This window comes from Acanthochromis polyacanthus, chromosome 21, assembly GCF_021347895.1.
Source record: "Acanthochromis polyacanthus isolate Apoly-LR-REF ecotype Palm Island chromosome 21, KAUST_Apoly_ChrSc, whole genome shotgun sequence".
Classification (NCBI taxonomy): domain Eukaryota; kingdom Metazoa; phylum Chordata; class Actinopteri; family Pomacentridae; genus Acanthochromis; species Acanthochromis polyacanthus.
In genome coordinates, this window is record NC_067133.1 from 3,013,221 (window position 1) to 3,037,551 (window position 24,331).

At 41.2% G+C, this 24,331-nt stretch overlaps 2 protein-coding genes across 2 annotated transcripts; both read left to right on the forward strand.

Annotated features, from left to right (window-relative positions):
* The first annotated feature begins 3,797 nt into the window (after positions 1-3,797).
* On the forward strand, positions 3,798-12,331 carry si:ch211-106h11.1 (volume-regulated anion channel subunit LRRC8D). Its single transcript, XM_022210786.2, has 6 exons — positions 3,798-3,939; positions 4,935-5,312; positions 5,557-6,144; positions 6,863-7,113; positions 8,380-8,757; positions 10,381-12,331. The coding sequence occupies exons 2-6, from the start codon at positions 4,962-4,964 to the stop codon at positions 11,501-11,503; spliced, it is 2,691 nt and encodes an 896-aa protein (XP_022066478.1). The 5' UTR covers positions 3,798-3,939; positions 4,935-4,961; the 3' UTR covers positions 11,504-12,331.
* A 953-nt stretch (positions 12,332-13,284) lies between these two features.
* Positions 13,285-23,726, forward strand: ddx39ab (DEAD (Asp-Glu-Ala-Asp) box polypeptide 39Ab). The gene is made up of 10 exons (XM_051940907.1): positions 13,285-13,416; positions 15,397-15,610; positions 15,883-16,010; positions 18,512-18,788; positions 18,874-18,992; positions 19,144-19,275; positions 20,489-20,598; positions 20,787-20,931; positions 22,136-22,283; positions 22,646-23,726. Exons 2-10 carry the CDS (start codon positions 15,406-15,408, stop codon positions 22,660-22,662), a joined length of 1,281 nt encoding a protein of 426 aa, XP_051796867.1. The 5' UTR covers positions 13,285-13,416; positions 15,397-15,405; the 3' UTR covers positions 22,663-23,726.
* The last annotated feature ends 605 nt before the right edge of the window (positions 23,727-24,331 follow it).

Genomic DNA, 24,331 nt, shown 5'->3' on the forward strand with positions numbered 1-24,331 from the left:
TTTTACTTACTGCCCCTTGAGCACTACAACCGATGTTGTAGCTCTCATTTAATGCTGAATATTTCTAAATAGTTTTGAACAAGACGACATGGTCATCAATATCCCCCACCACATGTGATGTCTATGAGTCTATATCCAAAATAGTGATCAAGGGCCATAACTCTGTTAAATATTATCGCACAGGTCTCATTTTCGAACTTGATCAAGGTGTCCATGGTGTGAAGCTACACACTTAATTTCGTGATCCTAGCTATAATAGTTTCCGAGAAAAGCTATCCCCTTCATCTCGGACGGACGGACGGACGGACGGACGGACGCACGGAAGCACGGAAGCACGGAAGCACGGACGGACGGATGGACGGAGGCCAAACCTATATCCCCCTTTTCCACTTCGTGGAGGCGGGGGATAATAATGCTCTTTATTCCTCATAATATACTTTAAATATCACACAAACTGCAGTAAATATCTTATATTCACATGTGAGATGCACAACTAAGGTCCATGCATTGCGCTAAAATCATTGGAATTTCCATTTTTTAGTGGCATAACTACATCAAGTCTATTGCTCAACAGCCATTTCTGAAAAAGAAGAAGCACACTTATGCCATTTATGCTTGTCTGTAAATTGTCCATTGGCATCACTGTGTGTTGAATAATGAGGTAAGTTGTACACACCTCTCAATTAATTTATTTATTAGATTTGATTGAGTTCATTCTTTGGTTGTCTCTCTGCCTTTTCTAGAAGTTGGTGCATGCCTTCTGTGCAGCAGCTGACTGGGACGACTCCCAGCTCATCCAAAATTAGAAAAGCGCAGGAATGTAAGTATCAGCCACACCCTTAGTTATTCCAATGCTTTGAGTCTTGATACATTTTAAATAGGTGAGCTACATAAGGATTCTGCCCTGGATAGCTGTGATGAATGGGGAAATTTGCCATAGAGACCTAAACCATTTCTTGCACCAGCCTGTAAGCATTTATTTCTGCTATGAAGTTGGATATTTGTCAGTATATTAACATGGGGGTCTATGGGGATTGACACATTATTGGAGTCAGCCTCAAGTGGCCAATAGATGAACTGCATTTTTTGGTGCTGTCATGTTGGCTTCAGGGCTGCATAGCGCTTCTGTGGTTAGCACTGTTGCCTTGCAGATAGAAGATCCCTGGTTTTCATCCCAGCCTGGGCCTTGGATCTTTCTGCATGGAGTTTGCACGTTCTCCCTGTGGATGCGTGGGTTTTCTCTGGGTTCTCTAGCTTCCTCCCACAGTCCAAAAACATTGTCAAGTTCATTTGTGATTTTAAATTGTCTGTAGATTCGAATGTGAGTGTGATTGTTTGTCTCTATATTTAGCCCTGTGATGGACTGGTGACCTGTCCAGGGTGTCCCCTGCCTTCGTCCAAAGGGATAGACTCCAGACCCTCTAATGACGATTAAGTCGTGTATAGATAATGGATGGATGGATGTTGTCTTCGTTTTATTTTTGGACAACAATTACCCCATATTTAGCCCGAGTACCTTTCAGACATCTACTCAGCATAAAATTGCTCAGTGGGTGAGGTTTATAGTTGTTAGTATAAGCATATTTGTTGCTATACAGTAATATTTGGTAAGAGTTTAATAGAAAGGCTGGAACAAGAGAAGGGATTGCAGTCAGTCAGGCTATTAGTGAAACATGCACTGTGACACTTATTTACAGCAGGTGTCATTTGTTGCTGACTTTAGATTGAACCAAAGATCAGGAATCTGGTAAATTATTTAGACGGCCTTACTGTGTATGTAGCAGTGGATGGTGCGGACAGGTAATCTAAAGAGCTGCCTTCGTCCTGCACAGTTACACACTTTATCTTAACGTTTTTCTCTGTGGCATCACTAAACCTTAACGCCAGTTGCACTCACATGTTCAGTTTTACACCACTGCTGCAACTTCTACAAAACACACACTTATTTTTCATACTTACATGCACAGCACAGACACACAGAAGACACACACACACACACACACACCAGCTGTGTGGAGCAGATCTTGTTGTGGTTCGCTGTCAGTTTGAGTTTTTGCTCCAGATTCTTTGTGGCCCAAATACAAACGAAACAACACACTAAGAACACGCAGTAAGGCCTCCAGTGTGCACACACATGAACAGACACAAATACTTCATAGCTTTAATTTTCAAGATTCTGTAACTTCTTTGGAAACAAACCTGGTGTCTCTACATGAGCAAACATTCGATCATGAACAAGGTGAGTGCGAGACCTTTTTGTGATGTGAGACCTACAGGGAGCAGCTGGTACAGGATTAAACCTGTGGAGTCAAATATAGCTCCCAGTACAGTAACTTTAGCAACCTCTGCTGGATAATACTGGAACATATAAACAACGAGATGCATTCATACACCCACAATTATGCATAAATAGAATCAATTAGGAAAGGGGTGTGTGATAAAACTTTATGTAAAGAGAATGTGATTTAATTATAAAGTTCTAGAGTCCCTATGCAGATTTAACATGTGATAAAAGTGTGTTTTTAAATCTATCCATAGCAGAGTGAAAGTTACATTACAGGAGTTAAGAGCTGTGTGTAGCGATGCCGACGACTATCTCTAATTTGGATTATTTGATATAATAATAATAATTTATTTTTTCTCAATTTTGTCATGTATTTTTCTACTGAGTCAAATCCGCTCAACTTCAGTTCTATTGATGTTATCTCAAGTAAACAATAAAATAAAAAGTTTTCTGAAAATTTATCAAAACGGAGTTATCTGTTTTTGAAATTGAACTTATTGAATTTATTGGCCTTTTGCCTTTACAGTGGAGAGAGAGACAGGAAACATGGGTAGAAGACTGAGGGAATGACATGCAGCAAATGCCCCTGATATGCCTCTTTTATTGTGAGGATCTTGCATAATTAGGATATAATTCGTAGTTAGGATGTAAATTGTCTTACAAACTCTTGTACCTGCAAGCATTTTAAAAGATGTGACAGGGGTATTAAGTTAAATTAAATAAATAAAATAAAATAAAATAAAATAAAATAAAATAAAATAAAATAAAATTAAATTAAATTAAATTAAATTAAATTAAATTAAATTAAATTAAATTAAATTAAATTAAATTAAGATGTGTTGGCCATTAATTGTTATTTTATTTTATTTTATGCCCCTGTTTAAATAGTGGAAATACCTTATCAATCAAGACAACAATAAATATATAAACTCCTTCAGGGACGCAAATCACTCAGTTTCAACCAAACAGCAACAGCTTCTGATCTACTTTATTACCCTGAAACTCTTTTATACAACGTTTACGACTTTTATTTAAGCAACAGAATAATCTAGCTTTAGCTTTAACTGATGAATAGTTTGAAACTTTCTGCTTAACAAGCTCTATTAGATGCTCATTCAGACTTTTGTGTCCCAACATATTAGATGGAAAACATGTGCTTCATCGTATTTATGTAACAGCTGTAGTTATTTTATTTGTGCCTTTGCTTTAATTCATATTCAATTTTACTGATTAACCCATGACTAGCTTGGAGAATGTGATCTCAGTGGTTAAAACTACCCAACAGGATATAAAATGACGTCCAACAAGGCTGTACAGGAGGTATTTTCATGCTTTATATATTCTCTAAGGATATCAAAATAGACTGTGCGTGACTTATTTCTCATTTTTTTCCTCTGATTAGTTCCGAAGGAGTTAAAGGTTGCAACAAACCCCCCAGTAGGCCTTGAACGGGCCTCTGGTGCTGAATTAGATTTTTCAACCACATCCTCCGCTGCCATGGCAACCCTTGAAAAGCTAAGTGTTGGCCAGCTCAGGAGGAGTTTGTCGTAAGTTTCAGGAGTTTTTCCGTGCAGAACCGGACAGCACCGGCCTGTGAGGTTTTCTGTGAGCTGATCAGGAGGAGAGAGAGAGACAAACAGCAGTTATTTATCCAGGTAGGTGAACGCTGATCCAGGGCTGTAAAAATAACATGGATCGTGTTGATTGTTCCGTATTTCTGCCAGGAATTAGACAATAGAAGTGTTGTTATTTTTTTCAGTTGGTTTATTCTGAATGTGCAGCCACTAATCAACATGACTTTAAATGTCCAGCTGACCTTGATTTTATAATATCAGGTTTTTGATTGCTTCTTCTGTGGAATTTTTGTTGAAGTCTATTAAAGTTTTCCCTGTGATATGCCCATTTCACAACTTTAAAAAAAATCTATCTAATCTTAAATAAGATAAGATAATCCTTTATTACTCCCCTCGTCAGGGGAAATTTCCAGTGTTACAGCAGCAAACATCTTTCAGAACAGCACTAACCATATGTACAGTAATGACAATAATTGTGGTCACAATAATATGTACAATATTTACAAGAATGGAGAATGAAAAATTAATAAATACAGTATTACTACACCACAAGTGACATCAGCATAAAGTGGCTTGTGGAATAAATGTAAGTGTGAAAGTGCAAAAAAATGCCAGCAGTGCAAGGAATTATACTCCCAAAAAATTCAAATGATAAAATTAAGTTTCATTTATTTAAAGAAAAACTATGCCTGTATGTTTTACCATGATCTTGTTAGTATGATATGGTTGTTGTTGCTTGGTAACATAACCGAAACTACCCCAACCCCAGTGTTGTTTAATCCTAACTGGGGTAGGGAAAAACACAACAACACCTTTTTCTGTCTGCCACAAGAAGAAGCAAACAAAATTTAGAAATGTTCCATGTGAACATCCTCCAAAAATCCTCCAACTATGGCAGAAAATAGTGTCTTCTGGAGCCTTGAAAACTGAGCTTTTCTGGATAAAACACATTCATTGATCTTACTGGATCTGTCTGTAGACCCTGAACTATATACGAAGGGTCATCATAATTGTAGTGACGCCTCCAAAAGTTGGTCAATGCATCGGTATTTTTTCCTCATTTTGTTCTATTTCAGTCATCCTCACAGGATCCAGAGGACACGATGTTTTCACTCTCAGAACTGGCGCCCTTGAATCAGCATCGGAATCAATCTAAGCTGCTAAAGCCCTGGTGGGAGGTCTTCATGGACTACCTGGTGGTCCTGATGCTGCTGACGTCCGTCCTGGCTTGTACCGAGCAGCTCTCCAGGGACAGAGTTGTGTGTGTTGTCTCAGATCCACCTGTCACCGCAAACACAAGTGGTCACGATCCCTCATCTAGCAGCAACGTGGCGCCGACTCCATCATCAAAGCTTCCCACACACATTCCCCGCAACATCAGTCCAAATCTTCATTCTGCAGCTCGGGGCCGACGCACACATCTGGTCTACCAGCAATACGTTTATATTAGCCAGGTACAATAACACAGCAGGTAAAATCAATAAAGTAGTGGCTTTACGGTCTCTAAAAGTATGCCGTAGACTGTAAGTGGTCAACATTAAGGCTGAACATTTCGATCTTGAAACCACAGTGTACTGATGACTGAAAAAGATGGATTCAGACTTGTGTGGTTTTATATATAACAAAGTTGGGTTCACAGCTTTCTGCTGCCCTAACATGGCCAGAAAACATTTACTGTCCATCTGTGTGTCTTTCTAGGTGTGCTACCATGAAGCTTTGCCTTTGTGCTCCCGCTTCTTCCCCTACATAGCCCTGCTGCAGTCTCTAGTTCTGGTAGCCAGCAGTTCCTTCTGGCTCCACTTCCCTCACACTTCTTCCCGCATAGAGCAATTCCTGGCCATCTTGGCAAAGTGCTGCGAGTCACCTTGGACATCTCAGGCCTTGTCCCATGCTGCCCGCCAGGAAAACATCCACGAGAGGAAGGAGGAGAAAAGACGACCACACCAATTTCTCCCGTCTTCAGATTCCTCTTCACCCTCGGTGACCCACACAACACGTTCAAGCTTAGACTCAGGGACTGACAGCCCACTCCTGAAGAGGTCAGATAGTGCTTCCTATGCCACCCCTCCATCCCCTTGCCCTTCCACTGTTTCCTGTAACTCCACCATGTCTTCAGTATCCCTTGATTCACGGGTGCACCTTCCCTCCTCCAAGCCCTCGGTCCTGGTTGACAGTCCGAGGCAGGTAATCAGTTTGGATAAAAGTGACGGAGAACAGGCCAGGGCGCTGTTTGAAAGGGTCAGGAAATTTCGATCCCACTGTGAAAGTTCAGCTGTCATTTATAAGGTAAGAGATACTCTAGGTTAGCGTTTTCTTTTTATCCAACACTTTTGTAAGGATTATTAAGGACGTTTTTGCCTTTACATGTTTCGACTGCATCTGCCATCTTCAGAAGCCTTATCCGATGTGTTGATGATGTGTCTTTTATCAGGGGAGAGAGGGTGTCAGCCCCTTTGTCCCGGTTCATCGAATCTTTGGCTTACTTCCTATTCTGAATGGCCTCTTTTATCCTCTGTTTAGCTAGCTGGATGACTCACAAGAACATTTAAAGACGAAGCTGAACAATAAAACTTAAAATCAACCATCACGGACCACGACGAGAAAGAATCACATCATGGACTGGGACAAGGACAGAATCATGATGTCGGAGACTGACAAATATAAATCATGAACCGGGACAAGGGGGTCTACACCCTTTTGCACACCTGGGACTTCCTCCTCCAGAGACCATTGGACGGCCTTGGAGTATGGACGGTCTGACAGATTCTGACAGATCTCTCAGGCCGGTCAAAGTTGTCTGATGAAAAGAAAACGCTAACCTAATGAAGAGACGAAAAATGAACATAATCAAATTAAGAGATACTCTAGTTTTGTACATGTAAACATAAACAACTTTAGAATTAGTACTAAACCAATAAAGCTCTGTGATTCTACTTTACAACAAAACTTAACGTCTGATTAAACATTGCAAATTTATTCATCTTACCCCCTTTTGTCTCTTCAGGTCTACTTGGCTCAGACGATATTCAAACTGCTGATGGGAACGCTGATCGTCAGCTACACCATCCCTCTTCTCAGCTCCTTCTCCTTTAACCACACCTGCCACCCAGAGGAGCAGTCCCTGGTGGGCTACGCTACCTTTGAGTGCATCCATGTGCTCTCATCACTTCTACGCAAACTGCTGGTGGCCTACCTGATCCTACTGGGGCTGTATGGTCTGCTTAATTTTTACACCCTCTGCTGGATTTTACACAGGTTAGTACCATGATCTGCGTTGTTGCGATGTCTAGTCACATTTCTTGGGAGGTGCACATGCTATGGCATCAGTACACCACATATTCAGTGTAAGTGTAAACCAAGCTAACTTTACAGTTTGTTGCCGTGTGGTATCTGATCTGTTACATGTATCTGATTTGAGTTGCTTGTTATATGTAGTGTCTGCTCTGGTGTCTCTGATCACAGATGGAACCTGCATTAGATGTTTGACTAATTCTACCCATGCCATTGGAGTGTGTTTTCCTGTTTACAGAGCCCTGTTGGAGGTGTTTTTATGAGGGTTCTTCTGTCCAAAACACTGATTTAGGGATTCTTCAGCTGTTGTAGAGAGGGGAGTTGTTTGGGGATGCTCGCTGCTTTCCCCATATGGTAGGCAATAAAGAGCCATTTGTTTTAACCCCTCCTATATGTTGAAAACCTATAAAACCTGATTGCAGGTCATTGTCCAGGAAGGGGGATTCAATTGGCCGACTCCTTCCAGGCAGGTTCTGTCTGGATTGATGCTGCTCTTTCTTTTAATAAAATACTTTTAAAGAAAGTCAGTGTCACGGACATTTCTCCCTTATCTGCACATCATGGACACCAGAGAGAGAAACAACAGCAGCGTGCCCAAGTGGCCAAAATGTACATTAATGGACCTTTAATTGTTATAATAGGACCATTTGAACATATTTTCATGTTTTAATACATTTATTGCAAACCTACACCATATAACACAAGACTTCTTGTACAAATTTGGTTTACTACCTTTCATGCAGCTTTTATTTTCAATTCATTTCAGACCCTCACAATCCAATCGGTCTCGTTAACATCAATAAAAACAAAACTGACTAAAATAGAACATAAATCCTTATATTCCATGTGATGTCTTACGTGTGTTAAACAAATTTAAACTCTCTAAATCTTATGCTAAGCATTTGCATGTTATGTAAAGTATCAACAAATGAATACAAATGCAGTAAAATATGCAAAACGTAAAAAATACAATAAAAGAGATGGTTGTCGCAATAGCCACAGATAAACTCATCTAAAAGGCTTGATTCATACTTTTGAGGATTTACATGCAGACTTCGCAGCCTCCAACTATTCAATGAGCCACTCAACAAAAGAATTCCTGTGAGGTGGAGCTTACCAGGAACCCGATAATAGGATTAGAGTGTAATTCTGTGTTTTGGGTAAACGGTACATTCTGTGTGATATATTTCTCAGTTGCATCTCTTCTTTTTTTTTTCTATCTCTACGTAGCTCTCTGCGGCAGTATTCCTTCCACTCCCTGAAGGATCTGTGCTCCCTCAGAGATGTTCCTGACCTGAGGAATGACCTGGCCTTCCTCATACACATGTTAGACCAGTACGACCCATTGTTGGCCCAGCGTCTCTCCGTGTTTTTGTCCCCCGTCAGTGAGAGCCGACTGCTGGAGGAAAGCTTGGAGAGGCGCTGGGGGGAGGAGAAGCTGCATGCCATGACTACTGTGGATGCAGATGGCTGCTCCAGACTGCAGCTGGTGGCCCTGCCCCGCCTCCCTCCGGCTCTCTTCACCCTCAGCCAGCTTCAGGTCCTCAAACTGGAGCTCATCACAGATGCCAGGTTTACTGCACAAGTGGCCAACATGACGTCACTCAGGTGAGTTGAACTGGAACTGCAATTATTTATAGTCATTGTTATATACAGTCATGGAAAAATGATTAGACCACTCTTGTGTTCTTCAGTTTCTTATTCATTTTTATGCCTGGTATCACTAACGGTATATTACCGACAGAATACAATGAACATGACAAAAAATTCAGCTGATTCCATCATACTTTATGTCCTATTTGACAAGCTTAAGCTTCATTGTATCCCCAGGGTATATAAGAGGACATTTCATGTCATCAGCACCACATGTAAAGGCCTACAGTGGTTTCCTGCTGACATTTAAGCCGTAGAACAACTCAGAAGTTGTCAGCTCTCGCATAACGCCTAAAACTAAACAATTATGTGAATCCACAAAGGCAGCCATCTTGGCCCTATTGGAAATTGGCATAAGTGAGAGACAAGTAGCCAGAAAAACTGAAGATCTCCAAGACAGTCGTTCATTAAACCAAGAGAAAACAAGTCCAACATGGTTCTACCAAACTGCTAGCTGGGCGCAGCAGGAAACGTCTTCCTACCCACCAGATGACCGTCACTCATCCGTTCCTGTGTCAGGAATCATCATCAGACCTCCAGGAACCTGAAAAATGAGTGAACACTGTCAAGAAATGTGACTTGTTGGGCAAGGACAGTTGGAAAGCGACTTCTTGAAGCTGGTCTGAAGCCACACAGGGCAGGAAGAAGCCCTTCATTAACGAAAGGCAGAGGAAAGCCGGTTACTCCTTGCTGGGTTCACAAGGATTGGACTGCTGATGACTGGACTAAGTTTCTCTTCAATGATGAATCCAATTTTCACTTGATGCCCACTCCAGCCAACTTACTGGTTAGGAGAAAGCCTGGAGAAGCTAAAAACCAGACTGTCTGCCCCTACAGTAAAACATGGGGGTGGATCAGTGATGATCTGAGGTTGTTTCAGTATGGCTGGAAAAGGGCAAATGAACCAGGTCATGTTTGGGGCTACTCTTGAAAACAGTCTTCTTCCATCAGCTGGAAAACTCTTTCCTGCCTCCAATGACTGGATTTTACAACAAGACAAGGTCAGTTAAAGCCTGGATGGAGAACCAGAACATTAGAACCATGCCTTGGCTGCTCAATCACCAGATCTAAGTCCAACTGAAAACCTGTGGAAAATCGTCAAACACAAAATGGAGAACCACAAGCCCAAAAACAAAGCAAAATTCTTTGAATTTGTGCAACAGGAATGGGCTGCTGTGACAGCGGAACAATGTCAGAAGCTGGTGGAGAGCATGCCAAGACGTATGGCTGCAGTCATTAGAAACAATGGTTATGAATCAATACTAACTCTTGTGTGTATCATGTGACTAGAACAGACAGAAAAGAAGACATGGAATCCTAAAAGCTGTTTGTGGCAGCTATTGATGGAAGAACCTAAGTGATTTTGGTTATTATCAAGAAAGCCATGGAAAATATCTAGATATCAGCTCTTAAATTAAACTCATCTGAACTGTTTTTGTTGACATCATTTTGTCATATTTTGTCCAAACAAATGTACTTGTAGTGGTAGCAGACATCGAAATGAACAAGAAATTGAAGAAAACAAGGGTGATATAACACTTTTTTCCATCATTGTACTGTGTGTTATTCCACCAACAGGGAGCTCCACCTCTACCACTGCACAGCGGCTGTGGATCCCAGTGCTCTTGCGGTCCTCCGGGAACGTCTGGAGGTCCTCCATCTCACCTTCACTCATGCATCAGAGATCCCCAGCTGGGTCCTCTCCCTCCGCAGCCTGCATGAGCTGCACCTCTCTGGTCGTTTAAGCAGTGATGGTGGGGTGGGCCGTGGCTGGGCTCTGGGGAGTCTGCGGCAGCTCCGTCACCTCCGTGTGCTGGTGATTCGAGGCATGTTACAGCGGATCCCTGGCGAGCTCTATGAGGTGGCAGGCAGTTTGGTGAGACTGGAGATCTACAATGAGGGCGCCAGGCTGCTCGTACTGACCGGGCTGAAGCGGGTGGTTGACCTGACAGAGCTCCATCTGCAGGACTGCCAGCTGGAGCGTTTGCCCTCCGCCCTGCTTGCTCTGACCAACCTGCACACGCTCAACCTGCAACACAACAACCTGAGAACTCTGGAGGAACTGCTCAGTCTGACTCATCTGCGACGTCTTTCTTGCCTCAGGCTCGCTTACAACCGTGTTTTGGCCCTGCCGGCTAGCGTCGGTGTACTTCGAGGCCTGGAGCTCCTGGATCTGTCCAACAACCAACTGAAGAGCCTTCCCCCAGCGCTCTTCACTCTCCGCTGCCTTCGTAGGCTCCTGCTGGCTGGCAACCTTCTAGAGGAGCTGCCTGCTGATGTGAAGGCACTGAAGCTGCTTTCAGAGCTGGACCTCAGTGGCAACAGGTTAGAGAGGCTTCCCTCTGAGCTTTTCAGCAACTGTTTGGAGCTGCGCATCCTAAATGTGGCTCACAACTCGCTAGGCTTTTTGCCCAGGGGGATTGCAGCCTTGAGTCAGCTGTGCAAGTTGGACCTGCGCAGTAACAGTCTGGAGGAACTGCCTGCTGAACTGGGCTGCTGCTCGGGGCTGCCCGGTGGGGGTCTCCTGGTGGAAAACTGGCTCTTTCTTTCTTTGCCTCCACATGTCAGAGACTTCTTGAGCCATTCTTGCGCTCCCACTGGTACATACTCAGAGGGTCACTCCAGGCCAGAGTCTGACAGCTTCCCATACTTTTCTCCAACACAGTGGAGCTTCTTCTCTGCTCTGGAATCCCAAATATAAAGCCAATGACTCCCTAACTGCTTATAGTTATGCGAACACTGACAGTATTCTGCTAAGGTTCGCTTGTATGCTGATACAATTTTCTACTTTTGCTTTTGCAATGCTTTTTGGATATTCCTCATTTGCCAATTCTTGGAATGTGCTTTTTTCTGTCTGTTTTTAAAAAAAAATTATTTTTAGACCACCTGAGTGTCCAACCAATGGGCCGCTTTGCATGGCATTAAAGTCTCGATTAGAGAAACTGTTGTTCAGATTATGTTGTTATTCTCATAATGCACAGTAAGAGATGATGAAAAGGTTTAGTTGAAAGAATTGAACACTGGCAATAGCTCTGTATTTTCTGAGCAGCACATCAGTTTCATGGTTTGTATTGGAACTATATGCTAAACTGCATTGTCCATAAAAATAAATCAATCTGTCTGCATGTGCTGAATGAATGAATAACGGCCAGTGGGTTGTTTTCCAGGGTTGTGTCTGAATACATAACATTAACAAGTGGTGCATCTCGTTTTATGACCAAATGTGTACCCTTAACGATGCGTCTAAAGAAATATATTAACTTTAAATGTCACATTATTCCTACTGACGAGTCTGTAGTCTGTGTGACAACTATAGAAAAATAAACATGATTGTTTTGTAAAGATTTCTTTAGTGTTTCTCTTTCAGATTGTTTCTAATTGGTCACTACATTCTGAAAATTTTCAGTGTTGTCAACTCGGACCAGTTTCAGATGTAATTTTCTTTCTTGATTTTGGTGGAGATCACTCTCTTTATGAATGTAACCTTATTAAAAACAAACAAACCACACTTGTGGTTTACTTTTGGGAATTTCGTCATATTTTCATTAGCAAGTTTGATTTGTTGCAAACTTGAGGTGGACTTCTGGCTAATTTTGCAGAAATCTTCATTGATTAGCCTTACTCAGTTTCTCTTTTAAAAGGTCATCCCAGCTGACACTTCACAAGAAACATAAAATAACCTCATTATTGCCATAAAGTTGGTGTAGGTTTTCCGCTATTGTTTCCAGCACTGGCAAACTTGAGACTATTTTTGACTAACTAATGTCTCTCCTGAAAATTAAACACAAATGTGTTGATTCCATTATGCTTCTAGCACTGATGTTGTGTTCTCGACACAACGCTGTCATTAGATATATTTATTTCTTTTTGTTTTTTCCTTTCTAGAGTTGTCATCCTGGATGTCATGTAATCCAAATTTCCAAATTTTGTAGATACAGACAATGATTTAATAATTCAATGTGAAATAAAATATCTAAATATGAGTGTAAAATAAATTCTGAATAAATAAATGTGGCACTATGAAATAAAATCCCCAAAATTAAATAGAAGTGGTTCTCTGTAAAAATCCTCTTGTTAAATTATTACATTTATTTCATAGATGTATTGTCTCGTGTATTTATTTTAATTTTTATTTTGCTGCAATGTAGATGTATTTACAAGCAATAGCTGTTTATTTTTTGTGGTATTTATTTATTTGTTTAAAATTTAATAAAACTGTGTTTTATACAAAGATGCCAAAATTCTTGCTCCACTTTGGACATTTAATTTCTTATATATGCTGTGACTTTAATGAGAACTCTTCCCAGAGTTTTTATTGATATGTTTTAACCAGCGATATATTATATTTTCTCTTCATATTATTTGTTCTTCCTTGTTCCTCGTGAGCTTCCGTACACAGAGTACAGCACTGCCGTGTCCCGCTTTTTTAAACTGCGGTGGACTGCGGCACACTTTTCGTCCAATCACTGGCTGCGTTTTTCATCCGTCGTCCAAATGCTCCAATGACATTAACCCGCTTTAGGGGAGGTGGGACTTCCGGTTACTGGTATAAACCAACTGAGGCCTCCCATGCGGTTTTGATCTGTCGGTGCGCTCGGAGCTAACGTTGTAAAGGTAAGAAGGCTAAACCGACTTCAGATGTGTATTTACAGGCTTTATAAAGCTTTAATTGACGTCCAAGATCTCAAAAACTACATCCATTTAATTTTCATCAGGAAGTAGCAACTCTTGACTGAAATAGCTCCCTTCATTGTTTGCTTGAGGGGGAGGTGTTACCTAGCATTTTGTAGCCTAGCTTAGTAGCTTAGCCAACCTGCCGATCTTCGTGATATTTGATGATCTATACGCCATGTACGACTAATTTGCTTTTCTATCTCACATGTGGCTTAGACACACTTATATATCCTCTGCTAATATTAAAGATTTATGTTAGCTTCTCCTTTTAATTGATTAGTCGTTGCGTTTAGGGAATTAGCTCGCCACGTTAGCACTGGTTATGCAACACAATGGCTTTGTAATGGAGTAAAAGCACAGAAGCTAACCGGTCAGTTTCGGGTATCTCCGGGCTACTCGTGACCTCATTTGTTTGTGATATTGTGCGAGTGTATTTGTCTGTGGAGCAGTTTTTGTTTACATAATGCTGCTGCGTACTCGCTGCTAGGCCTGGAGTGATTCGTGATTGCCAATCTACCAACTGGATGTCCTTCTCTGGCCTCACAATGAATAATGGAGCTGCGCAGTGTACACAGCGATGCTAATGATTAGCATAGGTTTAAAACCACCGCTGATGTCTTTGCTAATTTGGCTAACAAATCCATTTTGTAGTGATGACATGCAGACATTTATACCTCTCAAACTTTGTCCAAATTTGATATCTAAACGTGCTCAAAATGTCAACAAGTGGGCTTAGTTAACAGGCCCCCCATGCTAACCCAGCATGAAGTCCTGTCCTGCACTGAAAACGCTCACAAATATGGATTAATAAATCAATCAATTAATCAGAGTTTATTTATTTTGCCCTTTAAAACAGCCCGAATGGTGACCAAAGTGCTTCACAGTAAACAAACTAATGAATAACTAAAGAACAGTACAGTAACTTAAGACAGATTCAGATAACTTTATTTGTCCCCAATGGGCAATTAAAAAGGCATGAAGAGCAGGCAGTGCAATAATGACATAAGAAATTGAGTACAAAAATAAGAATTTAGAGATAAGTAACATAAATAACAGGTAGTGAATATATATATATATATATATATATATATATATATATATATACATACACACACACAAATGTAGAACAAGTAATATAATTAGAATAAAAATAAATGAAAAGGAGAGGGAAAAAGAAAAAAAACACAACTTAATAACATGCTAATGCAAATGTGACATACTGTAAAAATACAAATAAACAATGTAGGTACAATATGGTAATGTGTTGGATACAAATTGCATATGTAGATGGCAGTAAAAGTCTAAAAAAAAGCCACACTAAAACATACATTTAAAACTAGTACATGAAACCAAAATAAAATGTCGCCTCGGTATTGAAAGCCATTTTAAACAGGAAGGAACTTTAATTTAAAAGGCATGGGTCATGATATTCCAGAGCCTGGATGCAGCTACAGAGAATCCCTGGTCACCCCACTGTTTAGATTTTGACCTCAGTACTTCAAGCAGCCACTGATCAGACGATCTCGGAGCTCTTTTTTGGTCCCGTATAGTTAAAAGCTTGGATAAATAAGGTGAAGCAAGACTGTTTAGAGATTTACAAACAACCATATATGTAATTGTAAACATCATATATCAGCAATAATGGTGAAAACCCATGAAAATAGTAAAATATTTATCATTCACATCGTCCAACACAATGCCTTAATGTCCCTTGTCACTTTCCATGTAATTTCTATTGGGGGGGGGGATCCCCGCTGGTCATGCAAAAATCGACCACAAATTCAAATCCTGACATGCGCAGGAATAATAGAGGGCTTAACTATAGGTGTAGGTGCTTACGTCTTGGGGTGTTTGTTGAACGACGCGCTGCAGAATTTATTTATTTTTTAACAACTGAAGGCCGTATTTTCTGTGTTCCAGACATACACAATGGCTGAGAATGATGTTGACAACGAACTGCTCGACTATGAAGAAGATGAGGAGCCTCAAACAGCTGAGAGCGCCGCCCCCGCAGGCAAGAAGGAGGTGAAGGGTTCCTACGTTTCCATCCACAGCTCCGGCTTCAGGGATTTCCTTCTCAAGCCAGAGCTGCTCCGTGCCATCGTTGACTGTGGTTTTGAGCATCCATCTGAAGGTGAGAACCATTAGGCTGTGTGAACTTCTGATGAGGAGGTTTGTTTTGTACATCATGCCTTCATTGTAGGAAATGAAGCCTACTATCCAGCCAGTAAAAGGATTTGCAGCTGAACCTGCTTTTATGTCTCATAAAATGCAGCAGTACCAGCAGGACTACCACACCTCAAAGCACTCTGTCCGATATCTTGAAATTGTAATCGTTCCACAGGTAGTAAGAAAAGCGCACTCTCTTATATGTTTATGGTGGTTTGTGTTCTTTTCCAAATCCAGTCCAGCATGAATGCATCCCACAAGCTATCCTTGGCATGGACATCCTCTGCCAAGCCAAATCCGGTATGGGCAAGACGGCAGTGTTTGTGTTGGCGACACTCCAACAGATCGAACCTATTGACGGACAGGTTGGTGTGCATGTTTTTATGTATTAAATTAAGAGTGTTGTTGTGGGTTGGGTTCAACAATAAGTGGAGCTGCCGTTTGGCTCTCATTCAGAACAAGTTTGTATGTTGAGAATAGCTCAAACTTCTAATGATGCAGTCCTATGTTGTTTGTGTAGAGTTGCTGTGGATTTTAAATTATGAACTGTGATTGTAATGGCTTTCTTTCATGCTCCGATGTTTTGACTTTAGCAAACTAGTGCAATGGCTGTTCAAGACATGCAGGTTTGGAATGGGCCAATTGTTTGGCCTCAGTATTGCATTATAATGGTCAGCTGCTCATCCAGACCAGTTCATACTCGACACTGACTGCTTGGGTTATTAAACAGTAGCAATAGTAGCTCGTTGGTTAGCACCGTCGCCTTATAGCTAGAAGATCCCAGCCTGGGATCTTTCTGCATGGAGTTTGCATGTTCTCTCTGTGCATACGTGGGTTTTTCCAGGTACTCCGGCTTCCTCCCACAGTCCAAAATCATGCTGAGATCAGTTGGTTATTCTAAATTGTCCGTAGGTGTGAGCGTGCTTGTTTGTCTCTGTGTTAGCCCTGTGATAGACTGGTGACCTGTTCAGGGTGTCCCCTGCTTTCGCCCTAAGTCCAGCCCCTCCATGACCCTATTGAGGATTAAGTGATGTATAGCTCATGGATGGATAGATATACTACCGTTCAAAAGTTTGTGATCACCCTGGCAATTTCATGTTTTCCATAAAAACTCACACTTTTATCCATGTGCTAACATAACTGCACCAGAGTTTTCTAATCATCAATGAGCCTTTCAACACCATTAGCTAACACAATGTAGCATTAGAACACAGGAGTGATGGTTGCTGGAAATGTTCCTCTGTACCCCTATGGAGATATTCCATTAAAAATTTCCAGCTAGAATAGTCATTTACCACATTACCAGTGGCTACACTGGATTTCTGATTAATTTAATGTTATCGTCATTGGGAAAAAAAATACTTATCCTGTGCTTGCACTAGCCATTCCCCACTTCTCCATAGGCAAAGCCTTCCTCAGGATGGCGAAGCCATTTTTAGCATGTTTAGTCACGGTGGCAAAGCTAATTTTGCCTAATAAATGTGAAAAAAGGGTTAACTTACAAATTTTTCGTAATTTGCTGAGCGATAATCAAAGAAAATAACAAACGGCGTCTCCTTTACTGAAGAGCGCTACCGAGTATAACCGGAACGACCCGAATGCTTCCGATCATTAATAGATGCACACTGTCATGTGTCTCGTCTCAGCCAATCAGAAAAAAGGATTTGGACTACAGCGCTCGCTGCACCTGGCTTACTCCATTTCCACCAACACCCCTCCCCCTTTGCCACACACACACGCACACACACACACACACACACACACACGTGCACATACACTTCCCTCATGTGTATCCCAGCTTGTTAACCCATGTGTTTTTTCCTTCCTGTATTATTGCTATTCAGGCCTTCAGCTGCTATTTGGCTGGCAATTAATTGGTCATTTCATTGTTTTTGAATCTGTCCATTACTTTCTCAATTGAGTGATTAATTATTTGTTCTATAAACTGTCAGAAAAGGGTGAAAAATATATTGTATCAGTATTTCCCAAAGCCCAACATGATGTCCTCAACTGTCTTGTCTTTTGTCTACAACTTGGCGCGCCGCAGTACAGATACTGAAAAAGTGTGGCTAAACAAAATTCTAGCACTTTAGCCACAGTGGCTAGAGACAAATTTTCCCTAGTGCAAGCACAGACTTATCTTTCAAAAACAAAAGAAATTTCTAAGTGAGCCCAAGCTTTTAAACAGTGGTGTATATAATGCAGTCTGTGGGTGTACCATGTGATTTGTTCTGTCACTTATTCTAATGCTTTTTGATTAAGGCAGTAGCAAATTTACCAACTTTTCTAAGGAGGATTTTTTTAATTATTGTTTTGCTTGAACAATCCACGTCCAAAATCCGTGTCAAAAGTTTGTCCTGCTGTTTGATGTTGTTGATAATAATAATAATAATGATAATTACTATTATATTTTACCCTATATGACATGAATTCACTTTATCCCTGATGTGATATAATGTTTCGATCATCATTGCCTAATCTGTTTATGTCGGTATGGGATCAGGAAAATAACAGACAATGCTAGCAGTAGTCTCTAGGGATAGTTCTATGATGGCTGAATATGTGAACTAGAAATAGGCTTGACTAAATTAGTGCGCTGTTCTGTAATCGACTGCTGTACTTTTCTGGACTCCCAGCTGTACACCCACCAAGTTTAAAGCTGATCAAATGAACAGTGTTTGAGATGCACACACATGTCCAGATATTTCTCTTATTTGTTATTGAAAAAGCTCAGAATTTAAAGCTTATAGCTCCCAGTGATACATAAGCAGTTGCTGTTCCAACTGCTTAAAATGAATTTGGATGGATTAAATTGTCAAAAATGCAAAGCGTCTAAGGTCTGAATGTCCGTGCGCCTCCTCCTCAGGTGTCTGTATTAGTCATGTGCCACACGCGAGAGCTGGCCTTCCAGATCAGCAAAGAGTACGAGCGTTTCTCCAAGTACATGCCCAATGTAAAAGCCGCAGTGTTCTTTGGCGGTCTGGCCATCAAGAAGGATGAGGACGTCCTGAAGAAGAACTGCCCTCACATCGTGGTTGGAACGCCCGGCCGCATCCTCGCTCTGATCCGGAACAAGACCCTCACTCTGAAGAACGTCAAGCATTTTGTCCTGGATGAGTGTGACAAAATGTTGGAGCAGCTAGGTGCGTCAGTTCTCCTACCCGATAAGGTCAAGAAGAGTGTTTAATCAGGATTGATTCGCGTGACTGACTTGTTTTTGTGTGGCAGACATGAGGCGTGACGTTCAGGACATCTTCAGGATCACACCTCATGAGAAGCAGGTGATGATGTTCAGCGCCACACTGAGTAAGGAGATCCGACCAGTATGCCGCAAATTCATGCAGGATGTAAGTAAACAGTGGAGTTTCCTCTAAATTTCTACTGTCGGGAAGAAACGGTGTCAACTCAGCCACAAATTTAAGTTTCACAGCTGTCATAGTTCACTCATAAAGCCTGTAAATTTACCTTCATCTCTTCAACCTGCCATCTCTTCCACAGCCTATGGAGGTGTTTGTGGACGACGAGACCAAACTGACGCTCCACGGCCTCCAACAGTACTACTGCAAGCTGAAGGACAGCGAGAAAAACCGCAAGCTGTTTGACTTGCTCGACGTGCTGGAGTTCAATCAGGTAAATGAGTGGCGCTTTATCTGACCTAGAAGCTTTTTGTATGTTGAATTGTTACTGCTTTTTGCAAGGTTTTAAATACTGTCAAGCATACAAATATAGCCAAATGCAAGTGTGAAGAAAATTTAGTTTCACAGGAAACTAAAAGACAAAAACGGTTCTGCTCGAGGTTGAAGAGAAAAAAATGAAACTACCACCAGCAGCCAGTTCGATTTCCTTATTGTAGCTCATGGCGGAGAAACTGATAAAACTGCTTGCCTGGTTCTGTCCAAAGGTGAAATTTACCCGCTGGTCATGAGTGTCAGTTTTGAGTCATTTTGGGTCAATTTTGTGTTGCTTGGACAACATTTGAAGTGTGTTTTGGATTTTTTTTATTTATGTTTTGGACTCATTTTGGATGAAGTTTGGGACATTATGGACACAAACTAATCAAGGATGAATTTCTGGTGATTTTTGGAGACAATCTGAGTAATTTTTGATTTGATTGTGACCAATTTAAGCATTTCTTGATTGTCTTGAATCGTTATGGACAACATCTTATGAAGTCTTATGGTGGGCTTGAAAGGCACGTTGTGTTGACATAGATTACGGAAATAGCGTTACGGAGCAGAAAAGATTGTTGGTTTTCAACTATCAGGTGGTCCTTGTGTTCATCATATGATGTGGAAAAAATGATTAAATCTGAGCTGAAAACTGTGACAAGAATGTATTTTTTTTTTAAACATGTCACTGTGTCAAAAGTGCACCAAGTAGGAAGTTGTTGGAAGTTACAGTCAACATGGTGAAATGTCATTCTGGAGTTGGTTTGTGTGAAGACGTTGTTTGTCAAGGTTGTAAAAATGTAAACGGTGAAATATACAATATGTAGTGCCTCCATTTCCTCTCAACATTGGTATCATGTGGACACTTGTAATTGCTGGTTTACATTTTTCTTTCAGAGCTTCAACTTTATTTTTTTTTTATTTTTTTGAGTCATGTTATTGTCCTCCAAAGACATTGAGTTCTCTGCTTCTGGGCATGATTGTACCAGTTAGTACTTTATGCTTCAATGAAAAATTCTGTGTGTGTGTGGGGGGGGGGGGCTGCTGCTAGTTTTGTCAAGAAAGCAAACTATTATTTTATTTCTGATGTCAAACTCGTCCTTTTGAAGTCATTTTGTGAATAATTTGAATAACGACTAAAGTTTTGTATTTTAATGCCCTCGCTTTGCCTCTAGGTGGTGATCTTCGTCAAGTCTGTCCAGCGCTGCATCGCTCTGTCTCAGCTTCTGCTGGAACAGAATTTCCCTGCCATCGCCATCCACAGAGGAATGGCTCAGGAGGAAAGGTGAGCCTCGCGTCAAACGTCTTCATCCCGCATACTTACAGTCGTAAACATACGCTTCAGATGCTAAATGGCTTTATGGCAGCGTGATGCCTCATCCTTCAAAGGAGGGGATGCAGTCCAGTCATGCCGACAGCAGCTGTGTTGATAATCCTCTGGCTGGTTCTGTCCCTTCTAACCCTCTCCCCCAGGCTGAATCGCTATCAGCAGTTCAAGGACTTCCAGAGGCGGATCCTGGTGGCCACAAACCTCTTTGGCCGAGGGATGGACATCGAGCGAGTCAATATCGTTTTCAACTACGACATGCCAGAAGACTCTGACACCTATTTGCACAGGGTGAGGAACAGGATGGGGGATAACTGAGCCAGTTTTTCCGTCTTCTTTTAAACACCATATGCTGTTGTTGAATACACTACATACTGTAATGTTTGGAGTATTGAGCCCACCTGAATATAAGCTGCATCCACTAAATTTTGAAAGAAAAAAATTTATACATATATAGGTCATATTTACAGTGATTTTTTTTATTTTTTTTTATATATATAAATGCTTTTTTCCAAACGTCAGTAACACGGCAGTGAAATGGCTGTTTTAAAAAATACAGTAGCCTACCAGAAAAGTCATTGATCACTGTCTTCATCTTCCTCCTGCTCACTAAAACCACCAAAGTCGTCTTCTACATTCGGGTCGTCTGCTTTTATTACCTCTGAAAGCTTCTGTCGTCTTTCTGCATTGAGTCGGTTCACACTGCCGTCTCCATCGTCGATCAATTCGTTGACGCTGAGCTTACGTACAGCAGCTCTAGTTGCTCCTTCGACAGCCAGATTGATTGCCTTTAACTTAAAAGCTGCATCATATGCATTTCTTGGTGTGTTTTCCATGATGAGGGTGTGTGCATGAAGCGCAAAATGACTAAATTTAATGCAGGCGTGTTTAAGTGAATTGGAACAGTTTCATTGGTCCACTGTGACCTGTTCAGTAGCTTCATTGGTCTGATGTGACGAGGCAAAAACATTGACGGCATGAAGCTCATTAGCCCATAAAAATCTGCATTATTGAGTTGTCAAAACCTTCCTGTTTAAAATGGCTGTCAATACCTAGCGACATGGTGACATTTTATTACTTTTAAATGTGTATTTTAGTGCTGTTTATTTTATTGCCTTATTGTATATTTTACGGGCTGCACAGTGGCGTAGTGATTCGCTCTTTCTGCATGGAGTTTGCATGTGCATATGTGGGTTTTCTCTGATTTCCTCCCACAGTCCAAAAATATGCTGAGGTTCATCGAATATCCTAAATTTGCCTGTAGGTGTGATTGTTTGACCTGTTTTAAGTTACTGTATTGTTTTTAAGTTATTTTCTTTCTCTGTGAAGCACTTTGGTCACCCTTTGGGTTGTTGTAAAGGGCTGCAAACTCTGATTGACTGATCATTGTTTAAGCCGCAGGGTTTCAAAGCTTGTGAAAAAAGTTGCGGCTTATAGTCTGGAAATTACTGTATTTGGTGTACGTGTTAATGATTCCACCGTCTCTTCCCTTAAGGTTGCCCGTGCTGGTAGGTTTGGGACCAAAGGCCTGGCTATAACCTTTGTGTCTGACGAGACCGATGCCAAGACTCTCAACGATGTGCAGGACCGCTTTGAGGTCAACGTGGCCGAGCTGCCAGATGAGATCGACATCTCCTCTTACAGTAAGTTTTCCATCTCCGAATGCCGGCCGAAACACATTGATGCTTGATGTTTTAATGAAGCTCCTGCGGTGGGTTGGAATGATTGTAACTTGTGGCTTAAAGACCTTTCGCTATCAAAACAGCAAACTGCTAATGCTGAAATGTTTTGAAGATTTCCCCTCGCACAATCAGCCGCTGTAGTAAACCTTCAGTCATTATGGCAACGAGAGAAAACAGTTGGTGCTGTCATGTGACCGCGGCGTTCTCCTCGAATCCTTTACGTGTTTAACCTGCTGGTGAAAAGCCGGTATGCTCAGCTGTCGCTCATTGTGCTGATCTTTTACATGCTCAACTCATGTCTCTTCTCCTGTGTCTGTCTGCAGTCGAGCAGTCCAGATGAGTCCTCCGGCCAAACAGAAGTCTCCTCTCCACGGATCTTGTCTTGTATTTGGAAGTAGACGTACTTCACTGTTGATTTGAAATCTCTGCGTGTTCCCTTATGTTCACCAAACATTTTATTTTTATTGTCAGTTTTTTGGGGGAACGGGGGGGTTATGATTTTAATTTGTCTTTTTTTCCGGTTTGTCTTTTGCTTACTGACATTAAAACTTTTTATAAAATGCCATTTTACTTTTGTGGTCTCTTACGAGGCTATTTGTCTCTACCCCCATTATCATTGATCTCACTGTCGAGCAGCGTTTCAGGGAAGCATTCAGAGACATAGTCCTGAGGAACATGTGTCCACTGTTTTTATCTTTGTTTTTCTTTATATCCGAGCTAGATTTGTATAAGACGTTTCCCCCCCCCCCAGTGCTAAAAAGTTGATCTTTAGATAGTAATTCTGCAGGCATGTCGTGTTATGTGAGTGAAGAGACACATTTGGCTCATATGGCAGCTCTTTTTATGACTTTCTAACTGAATGCCTCCAATAAACAGTCACTAAGTGAAGTCCTAGTGTTGAATTTCCAGATTTTGATTCAAGTATGTCTTCAGCACACTGTGTACACATGAATTGATGCTCACCGTGTATCTCTTGGTATGTTTGTTTGGCAATATTAAAAACATGAAACATCATAAATGGAAATATTAGCCGAGTCAGACCTTGGAAGGATCAAGCAAACGTGCACTAAAATTAGCCTGATGACTGCTTGGTAACAATGGGTTATGAGCCATGCTAGCAGCATAGCATTGTAGACGGCTATCATTTGATATCTCAAGCTGTTTTAATTGGAGCAACATTAAATCATGGGAAACTCATGGTCCCAAGAGATATTCACAAAATTTATGACCTCCATTAAGCCCATCATACCAACACTCCGAGATGGTGACGGTATGGAGCTAAATGAGATGTTGGTATCAAGTTGAAAACATTGCAGAGCTGCTGGCATGGCTGTAGACTTGTAGTCATCGTGAGTGTGAAATTTGAATCCCTCTCCAGTCATTGAATAAATCTCTAAAAACTCATCTCTGTGTACCAAGGTTACATATTTAGTTGTTTTTTTTTTCAATAAAAAGTCAATTCCTGCCTTAAAATGGCTTCAGAATGTGCAGATCTGTGAAGGTCAAGCCTTCCTCCACCCACCCCTTTGCCCCCTGAGCACACCAGCTCCCCTACGACTCCTCAGATGCTCTGCTGATGCGGCAAAAAGTTGACACCAACTTGAGCGATTATCCTTACGTCTTCGCATAATTTTAAGCGCTCTGTCCAGACGATAACCACTCCAATTGTTTTTTTTCTTGGGTGTAATGGTTTCGAGGGTCCAAACCAACTCATATATTATCAATTGCTGTAATACAGGTGCACACAAAATCATTCAACCCCTGGATATTTTTGACATTCTGGCAAAATGAGCAACTTCACAACTGCAGGCGATTACAAAATCATATAAGAGGTGACCAGTTAGTTTATTGAAATGTAATACCAAAGCAAAAATCAAGATTGAATTGATAATCCATCCAAAATTTCAATTTTTTTTTACAAAAAGCAAATTGTAAAATTATTCAACCCCTTATCAGGCTGTATCTTTCGTACTTCCTGCAGCTTCCTGTTGCTGCAATGACCTGCTGTA

What these genes read in the sequence shown, in the direction of transcription:
- si:ch211-106h11.1 (XM_022210786.2), top strand. Translation starts at nt 4,962, where the DNA reads ATGTTTTCACTCTCAGAACTGGCGCCCTTGAATCAGCATCGGAATCAA. An exon ending in CTCTGCTGGATTTTACACAG is followed by an intron (nt 7,114 to 8,379) that starts GTTAGTACCATG and finishes ATCTCTACGTAG; the next exon opens with CTCTCTGCGGCAGTATTCCT. An exon ending in GCCAACATGACGTCACTCAG is followed by an intron (nt 8,758 to 10,380) that starts GTGAGTTGAACT and finishes TTCCACCAACAG; the next exon opens with GGAGCTCCACCTCTACCACT.
- ddx39ab (XM_051940907.1), top strand. Translation starts at nt 15,406, where the DNA reads ATGGCTGAGAATGATGTTGACAACGAACTGCTCGACTATGAAGAAGAT. An exon ending in TTTTGAGCATCCATCTGAAG is followed by an intron (nt 15,611 to 15,882) that starts GTGAGAACCATT and finishes TTCCAAATCCAG; the next exon opens with TCCAGCATGAATGCATCCCA. An exon ending in GCCGCAAATTCATGCAGGAT is followed by an intron (nt 18,993 to 19,143) that starts GTAAGTAAACAG and finishes TCTCTTCCACAG; the next exon opens with CCTATGGAGGTGTTTGTGGA.